This window comes from Mytilus galloprovincialis, chromosome 11, assembly GCF_965363235.1.
Source record: "Mytilus galloprovincialis chromosome 11, xbMytGall1.hap1.1, whole genome shotgun sequence".
In the NCBI taxonomy this organism is placed as follows: domain Eukaryota; kingdom Metazoa; phylum Mollusca; class Bivalvia; order Mytilida; family Mytilidae; genus Mytilus; species Mytilus galloprovincialis.
Window position 1 is genome coordinate 66,902,937 of NC_134848.1, and position 22,922 is coordinate 66,925,858.

Sequence of the window (22,922 nt, forward strand, 5' to 3'; positions counted from 1 at the left end):
CTTTATCACAGATATACTTTTATCACAGAAATGCTTTTATCACAGATATGCTTCTATCACATTATCCATTCTTCAGAAGTCCTGAAACTGTTAGAAAATGCCCTGCATTTGACCAACATTAAAGAAAGACATTACTGCTCCACATCATCCAGTGGTGAGACCAGTGTTTAACTGAGATTTCGGTGGTGAAGAAGAGAATAGCACCGAGGACACATTATCTGCGCCAGGGCAGGTTTTGTGCAACATTTGTTATACAACCACTGATCACAGGTGTCACATTGAAACCAATCAATGTGCGTTCCCCGGTCTCGCTTGGGAACACGTCCTAGCGGATCAGTGTCATGACAAATTTTACACAAAATCACATCAGCCTGATCGCTGGTATCAGAGACATAACCGTCAACAATGTCCATGTCAATTTCCTCGTCATCGGTACCCCCTCCTGACAATATACAATAGTCGCCTGACTGTCATCCGTCTCATCGTCCGTCATGTGTATAATAACTGGAGAAAGAGCCTTGTCTCTGAGACCATCGATCTGCCAGAGCTTTTCTTCATACTCCCTCACCACATGAGTCTCAAATTTAGCCCAGCGCTCCGCACTGAAATGGGACTTGGCCTCCTCAAAAAGCTTCTTACAATCTTTAATTTTTAGGTAGAATTTTTTCTAGCTACGAAGCCTTTCGAGTCAGACCAAACCATTTCAATTGGATTGAGCTCACAATGGTAAGGGGGTAATCGTAAAACCACATGGCAATGAGCTTTTGCAAGTTCGTCTATCACATATTTTTTCTGAGGCTTGTGCTGATTTACCAAATCAAGCAGCCCAGTCTTTTCCATTCTGGGGTCATAATGAACATTGTTCTTATCCAACCATGCCGAGATACCTGGTTTATTGGCACCTGTAGAAGGTGCCCTCGACTCAGGATCTAAGTGGCTGTGATATGGAGCATTGTCCATTACAACTACAGACTGGGGAGATAGTCTAGGGATGAGCGTGTCTCTGAACCATTCTGTGAAGTGTTCACTATTCATTTCATCATGATAATCCGAGCTGTTGGTTTTCGACTCAAAGATCAGGCCAACACCAGGGATGAGGCCGTGTTGAGAAGATCCAGCATCTAGGATTATCAAACGAGTGCCTTTACCAGATGGTAAAGAACGCCCGCTGCCCGCACAGTGTGGCTCAAAGACTGACATGGATGTGCTAGGTTCATCCAGCCAGTCACCCCTGACTACAATATGTACATGATTGGAATTCAACCAAGTCTCATCTAAATACACAATATGACGCTCTTGCTGCCTGTACTTACGTATCTGACGCAGATAATGATGACGAAGAGCAACAACATTGGTATAACATTAAATATAGACTTTGCTTTACATTCGGAATATTTATTGAAATAGAAATTTGTTGAAACTTTGGAAACAATTTTTATGTCATTCCTTTTATTATTTTAGAAATACTGTTGATTTATCCATTTTTTGTTGGTACCAGTTTTCCAGGATTGAGAAAAGTTATGTTCCATTTACATGTACTGTTGTACATTAAACCTTTAAGTTCAAGGTTTACATCAAATAATGAAAAAAATCCTAGGAAAGTTGGACTTTGCAAATTCTAAGGAATCCAAAGTTCTTATTACTTAAAAATGTTAATTTTGATATATATATTTACCGAAAACCCAGTGACTTCACTGTTCTCACTACTGTTGACAAGGATGCAGTAATGTCTTTCTCTTTCATGACTTCATGAAGACGGGGCATGGACACCACTTCTTTCTTCCTATACATATCATATATGGTTCTCTTCACTACATTCCGGTTAAAGTCGTCCAGCTTCCAAGGCTTTGGACCAGGCTTCTGTACTGATGACTTGTGCAATTCCTTAACTGCATCCTGCACTGGATCCAAAGCCTCGATCTTCCTCTTTAAAGTACTGAGGCTTATTCCTGAAAATAGAGAGAAATTTTTTCAGAAATATAAACATTCATTTGTTTTGTGTTAAGTGTGTACACTTTAATAATCAACCAAATATGAGATAATGAGAGTATTAATCTTTTCAGGAGATTTTATAATTGTATATAATGAACACATTTTCTAGTACATTTTTTATTGTAAAGTACTGGTTTGTGTAAAGCTGTGAGTGTCACTGTATTGTTTTATTGATTTTTTTTAAGTTATGCATGTGTAAATAATTTTGATTGAATGTGATGACGTAAATGTTCTTCTGTTTTTAATGTTTCCTGAGATAATTTCAAATCTTATTTTCATGAAACTTTGGAAAATCTTTTATATATATATTAAAACGGGCTCCTTTTTTTAATTTAAAAATTCAAGATCTTACTATTCTGAGTTATTGTATTTTATAAATTAAGAATAGGAGGATTTCAAGTTTTATAACTATAACTCATAAAAAACAGTCAGTGACTAAAGTTAAATTTTCAGACAATGAACAACAAATTGCATTAAGCAGTTTTCATGTAAGTCAAGAATTCCGATTTGCCAGTGTCTTTACCATAAATATTTACACTACCTGTTGCCTTCACCATGCGGGACCAAGGATCACTCAAACACCATGGCTTTCCAATCTTCTTTTCCATAGTGAAAAATTTAAACATTTTTTCAAGGAGGTGTGAAACCTGTAAAAATCAATGGCAAATATAATTTTTAATTTGGACAATTTCTGTTGTTATAAAGCTTTCTGAATTGAGTGTTTTTCAATAAATTATATGAAAGTATATGGAAGTGTACAGTTTATATTTTCATGATAATTACTTAATTGTTCATGCTTGTTGTTAGATTGCTGGCTTAATAACATTTATCCTATACCACAAATTTATATGAAATATGTAGTATAATTTTTAAACTACCTTGTATCTGATGTGGATATCTTAATATTATATATGTTGTTATTATTATTGATGTCATCAGAGCTGAAGTTGTGACAATACATGTAAATCTGACATAAAATTAATTTTCCATTCCATTATATTTCTATTCAATAAATTCATAACAGTTTTGAATCAATTTTGTAGCATTTACTTGTTTGTTATTATTCTGGTGATGCTTTACTTAAGACAATTTATAATTGTTGCATGCATTAGAAAATTTAGCATTGAAAAATGTTAATATTGTAACCAACAATTTGACCAATTAATGGGAGATAAATCTATTTCTTGTAGGGATTATCTCCCTTAGTACACAATTCCTTGAAGGAATTCTGTTTATATAAATTGAATTTGAGTGCACAATGGATGGAATAATTTGTCAAGACACATTTGCATAACTGTTTTTGAATTTTAGGACAGTGAGTTTTTATTTCTAAAAATAAAATCTGGGCAGACACATATTTCTAGCATTAAAAATCCATTGTTACATAATTATCTTGTATTTTTAGTCTGATGTTAGTAATTTATTTTCCCTGACTCACTTTCCTATGAATTCAAGTCCATCATTAATTTTCCTAGATAAAAGCATCCATGTCCTTTTTTATAGGAAAAAAATAATAATGATTCAAATCATTTAGTACATATATACAATTGAAACTTTAATGTTATGGTTTAATATTGAATAAGAGTTGTGTATTTATAATTTTCTTGAAATGGATGTCCTAGAAAATTTTATCAATGTCAATTATATTCTTAAAACATTCTTTATTTTAAAAGGACAATTTTGATAAAACAAATTATTTACATGTAAACAATGAAACTTCAAAATTTTATGTTTTATAATTAGAGTTGTGCATTATATAATACTAGTGGAATTCATATCCTCATACTTTTTTTTCCTAATAATTTCCCTGTCATTTATTATCCTATGAAAAACGTCCATGCCTTTTATTTTAAAAGATAAATTTAAATGTTGTTTCTATATTGTTTTAGATTTGTGTATAAATATTTTTTTTAAATGTATGTCTCCAGACTAATTTTCTTTAAAAGGACATCATGTCATTAGCATTCCTAGCTTATAATGTCCATATACCCTTTTTTTTTACGGAAAAAATAAATGAAACTTTCAAAATATGCTTATTTTATTAATAACTATATTTATAATTGAAATTACTAGAAAAACAAGCAATAGAACAATTTTTCCAAAGATAGTGAGTGCCAGAGTGACACATATTTTACTTGTTATGGACTTCTGCTCCTAGTAAAATAATGGTCAAAGACTATAGTAACAAGGATAAAAAGTCGGGCAGAAAATTTACTGTTATATAATTTACATTGCAGAAGAAGGGTGCATCATTGTAGTTTATTGTAAATTTGATATTCAATTATTTTTTAATTCATATTCAGGTTGAGATGTGAATAATGTCCAACTCACAAATGAGTAGGTTCTAATTTATGTTATCTTATTGTCACCGTCGTGTTTTTGTGTATATTAAATGTTCGATTTGTTATTCATCAGTTCATTTATTTCATTCATTCCATTTTCTGTTTCATCATACTCATTATGACGATTGACTGAGACTGACGACATTTCTAATATACGTCACTGCACAATTTCATATACACATCACTACACACCTGAACGATTTAAATAGAATAAAATATTATTGCACGAGCGCGGGAAAATATATGTACGTCTTATTTATACTTATATATAGAGATTTAGTATTTCATTAACTGAATAGCTGCCTTACAATGCTGACGCTTAAATGCTTAAGCAATATTTACAGGTTAGTTAATTTTGTTAAAAGATTTGTATATGTTGAAATAAATGTATATTTACAGTTATCAAAAGTGGTATCAAAGTCACTGTCTAGTTATAGCCATCACGATAATTTGGTATATGTCAAGTTCACTGTGACATTATTGTAAAATAAAGGCATGTCTCTGTGCGAACAATTTCCTCTATTTTGTTTAACCCATATTATTGCACTTACAGGTATCTGGCAGTCTTGTATAAAATTTTAGGCCAAATCATGCACTATATTTTTCTCAGGATAAATGGACTATGCAGTGTTGTTGGCTTAGTTTATTTGGTGTTTTTCACACTTCCTGCTATCTCTATTGAAGTATGTTGTAGAGACTATAATTGGTGCATCTAATTTACTCCAAGTGCAAATGCAAAATGATGATTTCAATAATTTAGAAGTAGGATCTATCAGTGTTTAGAACTTTATGCAATTGAAAGTGAAAGCATGAATGATGAATGTTGTGTCCAATTTTCATTTCTTGGTGTAAATATATCAGGGGCAGATCCAGCCATTTAAAGAAAAGGGGGTGGGTGTCCCAACTATAAGTCCCCATATGAATGCATTGATCATCCAATAAAAAGGGGGAACCAACCCCCCTCCCCCCTGGATCAACCAATGAATATATATAATTCTCTATTCTTTATTTTGTTAGTGGTGGCGGTGGGGATCGGAATGGGGACATATATTTAGAAATCCCACCCCTGTACCCCTTTCGCCTGGGTTGGAATTTCCCTTTAAAAAATGACTGGATCTGCCCCTGTGTTGGGTATTTTTTTTTCTATATTATTTATATATTTTCTCCCATTATACTGTATTCTGTAATGTCTTGAATCATGTGCAAAGATTCATGTTTTTTTACTTGCATGTACAAAACTGCAGTAGACAGGGAAGAAAAGTTTATATGAAGGGAAAAGCTGTGAATGGTGTTTTCTGAATTGCATGGGTAATCACTGTACATTATTTATGATTTTGATATATAAAAAGGGACAACTTTGAAGTTTTCAAAAACACAAGTTGACAACTGAAAACAGATGATATTCCCAAAATTGTCAAAAAGCACTGTCAGTGATTCACATGATTTTCAGAAAACATCATTCTTGGTTTACACACAGGTTGTTATACCTCAACACTCTCGATCGTCGTTTTAGATTTCTTTCTTCCCATGGTAAATAATAAATACAATATGTTGAATTACGTAAGTCTGCTCGCTGCTGTATGTAAACAGAAGTTCGTCTGCTATTTATAAACGTCTTTTCTTTTATCGTCTTAACCATGACGACTCTCGAGAATTCCGAAAATATATTGTTTACATACGTCATTGTACTCCCAGGCAACACTTCCGGTAAAAACAATGGCCGACTTCCAATGGTGAGATAACCTATCGGAAGCAATTCTGCACACGGTACCAGATATGTGAGCAATAAGGGGGATATTATTATTGGATTAAGTCAACACCAAAAATTATGCGTTAGGAAAACATAATTTTGAATAAACGCGGTAAGTCATTTTTACGTACGAAGCGTTTTAGCCCAACCAGAATAACCTGAAATCGACCGTACAAGTCTTGTTAAATTCCGTTTCAATTTTTGTGATAACATACTCCAATGCTGATTGTGACCAAAATTGTCTGAGTATATACAAAAACAATAGACGGACAAGGTGAAACATACGACAGGGTTTTAAAAACACCTATTTGAAAAATAACAAAACAAAATATGTATGTTATAAAACAGATAATCTGACAAAGGTTTTAAAATAATTTTAATATTGTATACGTATATCAGTTTGTTCTATAAAATTTATAATTTTCCATTGCATGATATTGGAAGTCAAAGTTTAGAAAAGTGTAATAAATGTATTGTTAATATACAGTACCATATGTAACATGCATAATGTTTTATAATACGGAAAGTAAGAGTAATGAAGGAAAAGCATGACACACCTATATCTCCATATACTACAAATATCGATAAGAATAGTCGTATCTGCATTTATAAAGTATAATAACACCTGGTACTAGACGGCATTTGTCATCGAATTGAATCATAGTAATTGATATTATTAGTTGCATAGTGACCTAATACGATATATATGGGGTCAGAAAATTTCGACAAATTTATCCTACCGACTATCACAACATGTGGTATTTAGGCTAGTGGCCTATTAAAGTGAAAAAGTCTTCAATATCGTTTGTATAAAAGGGCTTAACACCACTACTAATCGTGTTTTGAAATAAGCCCCGTCAACTAACTTAATATGAAATATACACGGTATCCACACATTTTTTTACCAATCATATTCCTAGAAATGTATAGGAGGTAAGATAATAACAAATACTAATTAGCAAGTTAACGAAACAAGACTTTCTCAAGATTCAGCAGTAACTTAAATCGTGCATGCATGAGCCACACATATGCAATTGTTTCCTCTTTTTGTTTTTGATCTACGACTCGATCTACGTCTCTCTCTCTCTCTCTCTCTCTCTCTCTCTCTCTCTCTCTCTCTCTCTCTCTCTCTCTCATTCTCTCTCTCTATCTCTCTCTCTCTCTCTCTCTCTCTCTCTCTCTCTTTTAGATCTACGACACGGTTGTTGTTTGCTATCTGGTCGGGTTGTTGTCTCTGTGACACATTCCCCATTTTCATTCTTAATTTTATTTTGTGTGGAAGTTATTTAATTTTCTTTATTTTTTGTATATTGTTTCTGCATTTAAAAACAAATGTTCAAAGGAATAATCGCCTATTGTAGATCTAATTTAACTATAATTAATTTAGAAAGTCAACACAAGTACTGTCAATCAGATACAACTCGATGTCATTATTGTTAACACGTACAGTATCTAGGGAAGCCTGCTGTTTTTTTACAAATAAAATTAGCTTTCTTAGTCACCCTCGAGGTTAACAGATCTATGTAGTTCTAATTTGTTTTTACCATTATTATACATTCCTAACATTTTTAACAGTCAATAAACCTTACAAGATGGAGAGTAAAATATTTCCCAAAATAAAAAAAATATATATATAAACGCATAGAAGATCAATGAATGTAAAAAATTGTTGAACACTTCAATGTGCACCTTATTACGACCCTGATTTTTTGTGCATATTATCCTATTAAACCAAAAATAAGCTTTCACATTTCTACCGACTCAAGGTTGCTACGGACTCATACATTCTGCAAACACATGCATCAACTTTCGCTCAGTTATCGGGTGGAAGCGTTCAAAAGGTTATTGTTTTTGTGTTTCTCTTATTAATCTATATCCTTGGTTCTTAAATCACACCACTGATCAAGTAGCAAAACTAATATATTGGCTTAGGGATTGGTACCGTAAAACTCGATAAGCATCATCAAAATAAATAAATTTCTGAATAATTTGATATAACATTTTTTTTATAAGCCGATGTATTTTAGTAACTTATTTTAAGATGCAAAACAGTAGTAGCATTCAATAATTTTATTAATATTTAGTTAAGATAACACTTTTTGAAATTTTATCTTATTCATGTATGAATCTTTTAAGTAATTTTTAACCAAGTTAATAAAGTTTTAAGAGTCTTAAATTTTGATAGTCGATTTGATGTTGTATACTTTGTAGATTCGTGTTTGTACGAACTTGTGTATATTTGTTTTAACATGTAAAGCGCATAGAGTAATTGTAGTGAATGAAAATGTCTTGTAATAATAATAATAATAATAATAATAATAATAATAATAATAATAATAATAATAATAATAAAATATTTACATCTACGCCTGCAAAAGTATTTACATAATGACATTTTAGTTTAGACCACACAATTGAGTATTTCTTAAGAATACTGTAGCCTCTAAACGCAAAACCAAAGATAAAGTAGTATTAAACAAAACTTTCACAATTAATCTCTAAACCAAATAATCGAAATGCCTAATGTAAATGCTACATTTACGGATGTTTCTAATATATTAACAGTGTGTCAACAAATACTTAGTTAATTCCTTATTATACGGCAATTTAATCAATCCTATTTGTGTAGAATTTACAAATTCATCAACAATATGACACTGTAAATCCCAGTGGCACAAACAGGATATTATTTCCTTGTAACAGTAGTTAAGAAATCAATTGCTTTTGATTTAAATGTCCTTGGTATATTTAGTTTTGTTGGTTAAATTATAGTGAATCCGATGTTAATAGATTCTTGATTTTAATTACGATTTTTATCATCCTTAACTTCCGTAATTTTGTAAAATGAACTTTGAAACCAGTACATAGTAATACAACTTAAGAATGGTCACGGTTGCTTTCCTGTGTGTTACGTTAATCATTTCCGATTACGTTGGTTGCGTTGACATAATGATGACTCAGCTCTACAGAAAATCATTATCAAATCTTAAAATAGATAAGAAAAAAAGTTAAAACAAAGCTTGTATAACATTTTAATTTCAGTTTTACCTTGAAATGAAGTAAGGGGTGATAAAAAAAATACAAAACTCGCAGTATATACATGTATATAAATACCGAATCAGTTCTCAAAAGCAATGTGATCAAGACACATATTTTGTCGAAATGCGCAGCTAGTGTAGAAAAATTGGTACCGTTTATGTAATTTCAATTAAATAAGATACAAAAATAACTATATTTATTCTTCTTTACCCCGGATAATTAGTGTGCGACTTTATTCAAGGTATACATTTGCATGTCCCATATCTTGACTTGCATCTAGCAATTGGTTGAAAAAAAATTATTACAAAAGGGATGATCATAAATGTAGGTTCCCATTAATAAACATTTCATTGTTATGTTGCAACCTCCCTACAGCGCCTGTATACTGAATATATACATGTATCGCCATGTTGGAATGATATTCCTATCATAATTTACTTATTAGAACGTGTCTAGTCACAAGGAATTCATTACCAAGAGTTCCAAGTGGTGAAATTGAAATAATCCCATCGTAGTGTGTTTTTTTATTTTACGGACGCCATCACGAGTTGATTGACCGGCACGGAATGCCCGTTTTAGAGATGATAGCTGATACGTTCGTAATGTCAGTTCTACAATCCTGTTCCTTTTTACCGAATTTGACCATGTCGGAGCAACTCATGTCACCCGACGTTTTTAGTGAGGTTTGTGTTTTGTTTTTTGTGTACTTAAGAGATAGCTATATTGTATTTGAAGCTTTAAGGACGTCCATCGGTAGTTTTATTGTCGCAAATTTAGTTTATCTGGCGACGCGCAGTGTAAAATCTTAATTATAGAAAATTCCGTGAAAATATGTTATCTTCTTTGGTCCCTACACTAGGTGACAATATTGGTATGTTTCCGGCCTCAAACATTAACACCGGACGTTTTCTGGCTTCTTTGTCGCATCAGAATGTAATAAAATTTGATAAAAAGAAGATTTTAGGTGCAACATGTGATTTTTTAGCTTATTATTGTAGAAATTACATGTCAATACATTCAGCTATTCAAAATATCGGCTTCCTTAGTTACAGACAAGGAGATAGAGAATTTTATGCCAACTGTTATCCAATCAGAACCATTCATACAAAATAATTGCATTAAAATATTGTTTGTCTGTTTGTCTTTTTCGTTTTTAGCTATGGCATTGCCAATTTAGTTTGAATGTCCCTTTTGGTATCTTACGTCCTTTTTTTACACCTTCATTTAAAAGACTTAGTTAGCTATACAACAAGGTTTAACCCACCATTTTCTACGTAAGGATCGTGTATGTTAATTGATAAACACTACGCTAGATATTGTGTTTTATAATTAAGAAGACATGAAAAGGAGATGAGAAATGTAAAAAGTCGAATTTTGAGAGCAAAATTAATATTTAAGGAAGGAAAAAACAATCCTTTAATTACTTTTAGAATTGCAGATATCATTTTAGCATGCTTGGAACTAATAATATCATGTATTTGTATTTAAATTTCACCAAAATGTGGTTGTGTTAATACGCAAAACTGGTTGTCTTAACTGAAATTAATATAAGTTTTGCTTTTCCCTGACTATGGAAATCAATCAAAGAGTTTCATTACTCACAAGAGAATTACTGTGCATATTACATGTATTACATAATTGAGAGAAAAGCTCTCTTTAAAGTGCATTACTATAGCATGTATAAATAACAGAAAGAAAACTGTCAATATTTATAATTAAATCAGGTGCCACAAACCAACAATATATATTAATCTGTGCCTTCAAGGTTGTTTTTGATTGATGAAATAACATTGTCAGTACGTTGTGCATATCAATGATTATATTTATTTGTTATTTAGAAAGATATTAAAAGTTTTTACTTTACAGATTAAAATATTGAATAAAACAATACTTTTGAAATATCAAAATCAATTTTTAAAATTTGTTTTTCCCTAGCGTCACTAGTGGGTCGTTTGTAGACAAAACGCGTTTCGGCGGAGACAATTTATAGTGTTTTTTCTTAAATGATGTTATATAAGTTTGACTTTGTATAAGCGACTTTGTACATGTTTGGTAATATGTGCAATTTACGAATGCTTTGTATCAATTAAATTGGCTCCAAAATTAACAGTTTTTAAAAAACAGCACAAAAAGCTTTCTCACCATAAAGAATGGTATATGTAGATCTCATTTTGCTACTGCAATTTTTCTCTTAATGTAATACATGCAAAAAGGGGTACAAACTGTCATTGTATTTTCAATTTTAGCTTTACTGACCATATTTCAAATCCAGTCATTGTGATAAGTTGTTTCCTTTTATTGTCGTGCATATCAAGACAAAAAACAAAATTAAAACGCGTAATAGTCAAAATTGAAAATACAGGCCATCAAAATATATAAGCAGTCGACTGCTTAATTTGATTCTAATCAAAATTTATTCATCTCGACATCTTGGCTTCCATGAAACTCAAGCCCTTGGAAACGGGTATCATATGTCAAACTAGGGTGGTTATCAAGTAAAGTTAAGGAAAGTATGTGCATGTATGTATGCGCAGACGGGTGCGAATGCAGGGAAAACATTCTAAACAGTTTATTTTTTTAACTTTTGGAAGTAAAACATTAATTGTTTTTGACGTGTAAGTGTCCAGCCCAGTAATCTGATCTTATTTATTAACATAACGACAATGGAAACATTTGGAGATATAGAATGAAGCACACCAGCTATAACATACTGACCCAAATTTCTTAGACTGGAAAGTCTGTAGGTTGGTTCCTATTTATTATATTTTTTTAAATGACAGAAACCTGTGAAAATTAATTTGAAAATTTGACCACTATGCCTTTTATGCACTCCAGTATAATATATTATATATATAAAAAAAAACGTGCAACAACATTTACAATAACAAATGTCAATGCATTCCAGAAGAAATAATAAAATTAATAATATCATTTGTTTGTTTTATAAAAACGTGGTCGTTTTGATTAAGTACAAAATGTTGTTATAATTGAAATTAATTACCTTTCAAAAACTTTAGAAATCAATCAGGATATGTTACTCTTCACAAGAGAATGACTGTTCACATTACATAATCAAGAGAAAACATTTACAAAAGTGCATGCTATGCATATTGGAAAGTAACCATCAACGACAACATGTATAATTAACTGTGGTAATTGTTAGTTTATAGTGTTGTTCTCTTTTTATTGTCGTTTAAATGTCAAACAAGAAAATAAAACCGCAAACATCATGTTTATAGTTAAATTCGTCTTTTACATTTATAAACGGTCGACAGATTATTTTGGTTAAAATTGAAAAAATAGGTTAATCGTAAAAGTTGGAGCATGTTTGCTCAGATATATTGTCTTTGTCTTGAATAGTCATCTGAAAATCACACAAATGTATACTACTCATTTGTTCTTTTGAAGGCTGATTCATCAGGCGAATGTATTTTATCACTTATTATAATACCATTGTGTATAACTTCAGTTTTGATTGACCAAAAAGTTTCATTAGAGGAGATGTGTTTACACTTGAACAGACAACGACTGTGCGTTGAGCTTTATTGTACATATAACACATTAAAATTTGCCATTGATAGTTGCAACATATAAATGATATAAGTTTACAGAAATTTGTCAAATGTAGAAAATAAAATATTTGCAAGCTACACATGATATTAGTTTACAGATATTCGAAAATTATATGAAAATGGATATTTTCAACATATAATTGATATATGAAACGAAAACAAACAAGCATGAAGTTTTATTTCAAAACGTAAATTCTAACGCATTGGTCAAAATTAAACCGAAAAAGCAGTTGCAATAAAACCAGGGGAAAAACAATGGCACTCAAAATTATACATAACACAGATTACAAAAACACAAAACACAGCATTCAAATCACAAAACACAGTATGTAAAACTAAATACTAAGCAACACGAATCCCGCTGAAAACTCGATTTGATCTAAAGTGGCCAGGAAGGACAAACAGATCATACGCCCAATAAGGCACCCATTATGTTACTAATGCCACTAAAACAGTGAAAAGTCTTTATCAGGAAATCACATTCGATGTACAAAGAACGGGACCAAAGTAAAACACACTGTCAGAATATCCTCGTCATCTGTGAAGAATATGTCTCATTCACGAACAACCGTTTTGTAATGGCCTCTGTAGAATTCCGAAGGGAGTATTTTAACTTTATTATTTTCAACGCACAAGACGATACATTAAAAAAAAAGTTATAGCTAAATTATATCTTAATTCCGGTTATGCATTAATGAGTGTATGCATGGTATACATGGTATATGTCAACTTTTTAAAGACAGAATCTTTACATAAAAAGAAAAGTATTCATAGTCTGATTTATTCTCTATTGAAGGTTATATTTATGATTTCTTTTACATTATATTCGTTCCAGCTGTTTATAGTATGTCACTTTCTGATACTGCCGGTGTACGGAAAAATCATCAAAGGAGTCAAAATAAAGCCTTGCTGACAAAAACAAGCTAACGTTATTCTGTCATCGTAGTGTCCTTGAATTGTTGACATGACCAAGGCAAATTATTATTATGTGAAAGCGTAGACACAAAACTGTACTAAGTATCCTATTTTGATTAGATTTTAGCAAATGCTATAAGGAAAACAAGATCGTTTTATATTATTTTCATTAGAGGGGATGTGTTTACACTTGAACAGACAACGACTGTGCGTTTGAGCTTTATTGTACATATAACACATTAAAATTTGCCATTGATAGTTATGTGGATATTTGCAACATACAAATGATAAAAGTTTACAGAAATTTGTCAAATGTAGAAAAAAATATTATTTTCAAGCTATACATGATATTAGTTTACAGATATTCGAAAATTATATGAAAATGGATATTTTCAACATATAATTGATATATGAAACGAAAACAAACAAGCATGAACTTATATTTCAAAACGTATATTCCAACACATTGGTCAAAATTAAACCGAAAAGGCCGTTGCAATAAAATCAGGGGAAAAACAATGGCACTCAAAATACATAACACAGATTACAAAAGCACAAAATACAGCGGTATACTACTGTTGAATTTATATATACAGCATTCAAATCACAAAACACAGTATGTAAAACTAAATACTTAGCAACACGAATCCCGCTAAAAACTCGATTTGATCTAAAGTGGTCAGGAAGGACAAACAGATCATACGCCCAATTAGGCACCCATCATGTTACTCATGCCACTAAAACAGTGAAAAGTCTTTATCAGGAAATCACATTCGATGTACAGAGAACGGGATTAAAGTAAAAAACAATGTCAGAATATCCTCGTCATCTGTGAAGAAAATGTCTCATTCACGAACAACCGTTTTGTAATGGCCTCTGTAGAATTCCGAAGGGAGTATTTTAACTTCATTATTTTTAACGCACAAGACGATACATTAAAAAAAAAGTTATAGCTAAATTATATCTAAAATTCTGGATAAGTATTAATGAGTGTATGCATGGTATATGTCAACTTTTTAAAGACAGAATTTTTTATTTCCTGCTATACATAAAAAGAAAAGTATTAATAGTCTGATTTATTCTCTATTGAAGGTTTTATTTATGATTTTTTTTACATTATATTCGTTCCAGCTGTTTATAGTATGTCACTTTCTGATACTGCCGGTGAACGGAAAAATCATCAAAGGAGTCAAAATAAAGCCTTGCTGACAATAACAAGCTAACGTTATTCTGTCATCGTAGTGTCCTTGAATTGTTGACATGACCAAGGCAAATTATTATTATGTGAAAGCGTAGACACAAAACTGTACTACATGTAAGTAACCTATTTTGATTAGATTTTAGCAAATGTTATAAGGAAAACAAGATCGTTTTATATTACTTTCATTAGAGGAGATGTGTTTACACTTGAACAGACAAAACGTATATTCCAACTCATTGGTCCAAATCAAACCGAAAAGGCCGTTGCAATAAAACCAGGGGAAAAACAATGGCACTCAAAATACATAACACAGATTACAAAAACACAAAACACAGCATTCAAATCACAAAACACAGTATATGTAAAACTAAATACACGAATCCCACCAATTCGATTTGATCTCAAGTGGTCAGGAAGGACAAACAGATCATACGCCCAATAAGGCACCCATCATGTTACTCATGCCACTAAAACAGTGAAAAGTTTTAATCGGGAAATCACATTCGATGTACAGAGAACGGGACCAAAGTAAAACACAATGTCCGAATATATCCTCATCTGTGAAGAAAAACTATCATTCACGAACAACCGTTTCGTAATGGACTCTGTAAATTCCGAAGGTAGTATTTTAACTTAGTTATTTTTAACGCACAAGACGATACATTCAAAATAAAGTTATAGCTAAATTTAATCTACAATTCTCGTTATTTATTAATGAGTGTATGCATGGTATATGTCAACTTCTTAAAGCAGGATTTTTTATGTCCTGCTATACATAAAAAGAAAAGTATTCATAATCTGATTTATTCTCTATTGAAGGTTAAAATTAAGATTTCTTTTACATTATATTCGTTCCAGCTGTTTATATTATGTCACTTTCTGATACGTCCGGTGTACGGAAATTGAATTGCCTAAGACGCATCACGGAGTCAAAATAAAGCATTGCTGACAAAAACAAGCTAACGTTATTCTGTCATCGTGGTGTCCTTGAATTGTTGACATAACCAAGGCAAATTATTATGTTAAAGCGTATATACAAAACTGTACTTAGTAACTTATTTTTGATTCGATTTTAGCAAATGTTATAAGTAAAACAAGATCGTTTTATTTTATTTTCTATTTTTTTTTAAGTTCAAATTATAAAAATGCATGTTCCCTAGTAATAACGCTTAATTCTGATCACTGCTTTTGAAATAACAAAACAGAAAATACTTAATATGTCAAATATTTGCTTAATTGATTTAGAAAATAAGTGTATTTTATGTAAATAAACTTATGACTATCCTAAGACCATCATAAGACAAATATCGTGTAGTCCCAACTTTTTTACCTACTTTATAGGATGTCCCAAGTTAGGACCACTTTGTGAAACCTGCTGGACTTGGATATGTCGTAGGACCATCCTAAGACATGTCTTAGTCTTAAGACAGCTTCGTGAAACTGGCCTCTGGTGATAAAAGTACAAAAAAATGAATGTCATTTATAAGTAAAGGTAAAATATTGTGTAGATTGTAGTGTGTCTTTTGAAGAATTTTGATGTATTTTATTTACTGTAGAATGTTATAAATCTTTTATACGGAAACTATGTATGTGTTAATAAGATGAATGTAGAACTTATATATGCAAAAAATATAAAATAGATTTGTTTTTAATAATAGAGTCCACCGTTTATCCCTGGACGATGGATACTTGTAAACATAGGGCCCCTTGTGTATACTTCCCTGGGTTATACAAGGTAAATTATATTCAAGTGATTTTCATTAAATGTATTTCAAGTCTTAAAAAAATATCAGTTTAAATATTATCTTTAGTAATAAAGAACTAACCACTTTATGGAAAAACTACTCTGGGATTGAAATAAATCATGGATTGATTGGTAATATAAAATGATAATATACTGAAAACAATATGTCGACGTCTACCTTCAAACTCATAGATTTATTGAATACTGTAACTTACAAATAGATTATCAAACATGGTAAGCAACATATAACAGAACAAAATACCATGGACAAAATAAAACATCCCAAGGTTGACTTGGACATAGAAATATGGTTTCTTTTGTTTTTCTTTCGACCTGAATTAAAATGCTAGGAAAGCACGTTTTTATATTTCCTGCTTTGTCGCATTCTTTTGTCAAAGCGTAATGCAAGTGAGAATTTAAATTGTTCAAGCTAAAATTTAGTAGACTTATTTATCGCATGTTGATCTAACTGCGGGTTAATCTCATCTGAAAAAAAAAAATCTATTTAGATTTTCACAATGTTCTAAACCAACTGATAAAATGACAAGGTTATTGGATATAATTATAAAACAGCCCGCTGCGCCAGATAAAGTATGTGTAAACAGTGATGATATCAAGGTATAGCTGATGGATCCTTTAGACTTTCTAAATGTATTATGAATTATGAAGATCTGCATTCAACTTTAAATCACTTTTGCATATTAACTTGCCACACAGATGCATTTCACTAAGTATCAGGAGAGAGTTGAATAATTCTAAATAAAACGCCGCTAACATTGTGCAAAGTACATCTAAACATCATCGACCATTAGTGATTCATTCATTACTATTTACCTAGTGTGTGACAACATGAGAAAAACGACGAGTGCCACATGTGGATAGGATATGCTTGCCATTCCGGGGCACGTGGGATCACCCCTAGTTTTTAATGGGACTCGTGTTGCTTAGTCTTAGTTTCCTATGTTGTGTCTTGTGTACTTTTATTTGTCTGTTTGTGGGTTTTTTTAACCATGGTGTTGTCAGTTTATTTTCGATCTATAAGTTTGACTGTCCCTATGGTATATTTCGCCCTCATTTGTCGTTACGTTATTATGATTTGTTCAATAAAAGGATTACCTTTATGTAAACGTATTGCAGAATATAAAATGTAAATGGCTGGTTGTCTCAGTTTAAAATGTCTTATTGGTGTGTCGTTTTTCGGCTTGTGATTTTCACCCGTGGTGATTTTTCCTCATGGCATTGATTGTGTAACAAGTTGGATTTGTAATCATTGCAATGGGAATTTAAGTCTACACTTTATTGACATGTTGTTGCGTGTTTCGTTTATCTTATATATCTAGTTCAGGAAATAATTATGCGAAAACAAACATAAATTCGGACTGATCATTAATTGGAGACTTTAAAGAAGAGATTAACGTTTAAGGATAGCAAAACCTATCAATATTTTCAACAAGTATAAATATATACAAATCTGTAGCTGCAGTAATGTTCTTTACATTGATAGGACCATATATAAGCTAATAAGAATGACAGAAACCAGACAAAATGTAAATAACTTGTATTTACGTCTGAGAAAATCAGATAGATATAAATTATTCGATAGTTAATGACATACATCAATCTTAATTATTATATACGAACATTAGGACACACATTTAATTTTGGTTGCAGCATAAATATATGTAAAAATATCAATTATAATTCAAACGACTACTTTCTATATCTTTGTTATATTGTCATCGAACCTATTTCATAGAACAAATGCCAAGACGAGATGTATGATAACTTGACTTTGAATTGCTGTATAACCAGGAAGTTAAACTACACAACGCCTCTCATACTTATGATTGCTATGTGCTGTTTGTAACACGTAACTAGCATTTTAATTGAAAATGGATTGATGTAATAAAATCACTATATACAGTAATGTGAAATTGAAAGAGATAAGTGCATTAACAGTGCAGAACTGTGTGACTTTACTGTATATGCACAAATTATGTGATGTTTATATTATTGAGCGGTTTAAAGAATGAACTGAGATAAGAAATTAATTACGTCAATTTCAGGTAATGTTGCATACAGGTACAGACTTATTTGCATCTTGTCTGAAAGATAATAACATTTAGTTCTGTTACAATATTAGATATATTAAATAACTGCAAAATGACACAGTATTTAGTTATCAGTGAGCTAATTATATTTGTAACAAAACTGCATGTTGCACCACATAAAGTGGCCGTCAACAGTAATGCCATCAAGTTATAATTGATTGATTTTAAATTGAACTCTAAATCATACTCTTATTCGGCGTCAATTGATTTTAGATGTGACTGATTCGTTTATATTATGGTAGCTCAGTTGATTTTCCTTATCTAAACTCATCGTGAATATATAAGATATTCATAAGCAAAAAACAATGTTTCAAAAAAAACAAAAAAAAACAGAAAGATTGGTTCGTCTGACAGTAGCATCGATACACATTCATAACTCTAAAATAAACCCCAGTAAAGGAAAACAATTGCATATATGTACAGGATGTAGTTTATGCTATTTTCTGGGTTTGGCTTAAGCAGATTCGTAGACAGTATTGTTTAATTTCTTGTAAAGGTGTAACACCACCTGCTTTCCCTATAAGTCTTTATTTAATTTGCACTTTTCATTAAACTTTGCAGAAGTCATCACTGTTTTAAATAAGGAAATACTTGAATACATGAATGAAGTTTGATCTGATTCCTTTCACGGGTTTGGCTATACTTTGTTTAACCTTTTTGATTACAGCTCTTCACCTTTTATTTAAGCTTTGTATTTCAAATATTTTGGCCACGAGCATCACTGAAGAGACATGTACTGTCGAAATGTGCATCTGGTGCAAGAATATTGGTTTTGTTTATGTTATTATTTATCCTGTCCAGTACTAGAGAAACAAATGTGCATATAGCTTCTTTGTATATAAGGAAATAACCATCACTTGAAATTAATCAATCCAAGTTCCACTTCTTTTAACCTATGTAACAGCTGCAGTAACCATGTAACTACAACTAAAAAATAATCGGTCTTAAACAACACAAGATATATGCTTATGACCATATGTCCTGCAATGGATAATTTATCTACAGCTGTCAAGTTCAGGGGAAGTTTTTTCGAAATATTGTCTTATGCAACCGGATGTGCCGTACAATTATTAAGTGGTATAACACCTATCATTTTTATTATCTAAGTCAACAATGTGTGTTGTGCTTAACTAAAGTATTAGCATGGTTAGTTACTGACAGATTCTGTATTTGTGACAGATACAATATACCAAAAAAGACAGTCAAACGCGTAAGTTGAAAATAAACTAACAACGCAATGGCTAAAAAAAACCAAAAAAACAATGGTCACAAAACACAACATAAAAACCTTAAGACTGATTAGCACGAACCCCAACACACACTGGTGGGAACGCTTGTGACTTGGAAGTGTGAGTTTATCCTGCTCTGCAGTGACAACCGTCGTGCTGCTAATGTTAGTACAAGCCCGGTTATATGTCTGATTCGGGATTGAAAATCCGTAACATGGACATTACAGAGAGAGTCTATTCATAACACTATTATTTTCCTTAAATGATGTGAACACAGATTATTTTGATCAAAATCTTGAGTCAGTCAGCAGTGTAAAATATCTAGGCTGTACATTTACATCCGAACTCAGATGGAATGACCACGTAAATAACTAATGCAATAAGGCAAATCGAACAATTGGTTTCATAAAAAGAAATTTGAATATAGGATCAATTACAGTGAAGGAGAATGCCTATAAAACATTGGTACGTCCAATTGTAGAATATGCCAGTCCAGTATGTGATCCATACCTTAAGACAGAGACTGACAGACTTGAGATGGTACAAAGAATAGGAGTTTGCTACATATCTAACAAACATCATAACCACTCCAGCGTTAACGTAATGCTACAACATCTGGAATGGACATCCCTAGAACAAAGAAAGAAAAAAGCGAGACTCACAATGATATACAAAATAGAAAACAACAAAGTGGCCATGTCAAAGGAAGTTCGTCTAATACCACAGAAACATGCATGATAAATCCTTCCAATTACCATTCGCATCCTGATATTACCGAAAACACTCATTCTTCCCAAGAACCATCCGGGATTGGAACGCTCATCCCTATAGGGTCGTATCAGCACCGTCAGTCGAGGCCTTTAAAGCCTCGATGACAAAGCTGAATTAAATTTTGGGGGAGGGGGTGGTCGAATATGTGCAACAAACCATGGCAGTATAATTAGTCCGTTGATTGTGGCCATGATCTGGCAGAAGAAGCAGATAGAAAAAAAATAAACATCACTGAATATTTTTCATACGTTTTATATTAAATTATCATCAGTTTCTAGACATATAAAGGCTTATAAAAGCACATTTATAGTTATTTCATCTTCTGTGTCTCATACACAAATTTAATCCAAAAAAAAAAAACATTTTGAAGCCACTGTAATGTCGAAGCTTGTAGGATCTAAAACAAAATTAAAAAATCCGCCAAACTTATCTACATGTTATCTTTATTATGCTCGTTTCACGTATCATTTTCAATTATAAAACAAAAACATCACAAAATTAGATAAATATTTGGGCTAGCTATATGAATAATAACATTTTTTTCCCTTTAGTTATTATTTTCTTTGCTATTAATTTGCACTGTTAACGTTCATTTTGTATAATGTACAGTTGCCAAATCTTGAGTAAACTGCTTCACTATATACAAATATAGCTGAGTTTTATGAAGAATTACAGCTGGATAAATATTCTTGAGAAGTAGTTATAAAAGGTACCAGGATTATAACTTAATACGCCAGACGCGCGTTGTGTCTACATAAGACTCATCAGCGACGCTCATATTAAAACATTTGAAAAGCCAAATAAATGCAAACTTGAAGAGCATTGTGGAACAAAAATTCCAATAAATTGGGCCAAATACGGCTAAGGTAATCTACTCCTAAGAAACGAAAATCCTTAGTTTATCGAAAAATACAAAGTTTTGTAACAGGAAATTTATAAAAATGACCATATACTTGATATTCATGTCAACACTGAAGTGTTGACTACTGAACTGGTGATACCCTCGGGGACGAAACGTCTACAATCAGTGACATCGACCCAGTGGTGTAAAACAGTTATCAACGGTATCAGGATTATAATTTAAGACTCATCAGTGACACTCCTATCAAAACAGTTAAAAAGCCAAAAAAGTACAAATTTGAAGAGCATTAGGGACCCAAAATTCCAAAAAGTTGTGGCAAATACGAAGGAGAATGACAAGTTGAACACATCTTCTTCATATGTTTAAATAAAACAGTCATGTGGTGAACTGGGTTTTTGTTAACAATCGATTCCATTATTTTTATATTATTTTTTTTTTATTATATCTATGAAAAATAATACTAATGCAATTTTTAAATTTGTAGTTACTACATTTATCTCTGTATCCCTGTTACATTAAGGGATGTTTTTTAGAAACTAATCTAGTATTATAAAGTTATTCAATATTGCAAAAAGCAGCTAGACGTTATCATGATTATCATCTATTCAAAACAATAAAATAAGGACACAAAGGACGAATATTTGACAAACAAAGCAAATATCTTAACTGTTTTTCAAATTAATTGTTGTGTAATGTGTATGAACTATCATAACACGCACATGTTGATTGTTTTCCACAAACAATAATAACTAATTCATGGCTCTCAATACACAATATTTTATTGTAATATTTTATTTAAAAGGAACGTAAATATTTGTTATTCTTCTTATATCCTATTAAATAAACTCATCATAGATACCAGGACTTAATTTTGTATATACGCCAGACGCGTGTTTCGTCTACAAAACACGCATCAGTGACGCTCGCATCCAAAAAAGTTGAAAAGGCCAAACAAAGTACAAAGTTGAAGAGCATTGAGGACCAAGATTCCTAAAAGTTTTGCCAAATACAGCTAAGGTAATCTATGCCTGAGGAAGAAAAGCCTTAGTATTTCAAAAAATTCAAAATTGTGTAAACAGTTAGTTTATAAATATAACCATATCAATGATAATTCATGTCAGCACAAAAAGTGCTGACTACTGGGCTTGTGATACCATCGGGGAAATAAATCTCCACCAGCAGTGGTATCGAATAAACGCATCATAGATACCAGGACTAAGTTTTGTATATACGCCAGACGCGCGTTTCGTCTACAAAAGACTCATCAGTGACGTTCGAATCCAAAAAAGTTAAAAAGGTCAAACAAAGTACAAAGTTGAAGAGCATTGAGCATTGTTGAGGACCAAAATTCCTAAAAGTTTTGCCAGATACAGCTAAGGTAATCTATGCCTGAG

The 22,922-nt window shown here is 31.8% G+C and overlaps 1 protein-coding gene across 1 annotated transcript; it reads right to left on the reverse strand.

Annotated features, from left to right (window-relative positions):
• Positions 1-651: 651 nt before the first annotated feature.
• Positions 652-2,600, reverse strand: LOC143050872 (uncharacterized). Its single transcript, XM_076223978.1, has 3 exons — positions 2,534-2,600; positions 1,676-1,949; positions 652-1,360 (listed from the first exon to the last, which is right to left on the reverse strand). Exons 1-3 carry the CDS (start codon positions 2,598-2,600, stop codon positions 652-654), a joined length of 1,050 nt encoding a protein of 349 aa, XP_076080093.1.
• Between the last annotated feature and the right edge of the window lie 20,322 nt (positions 2,601-22,922).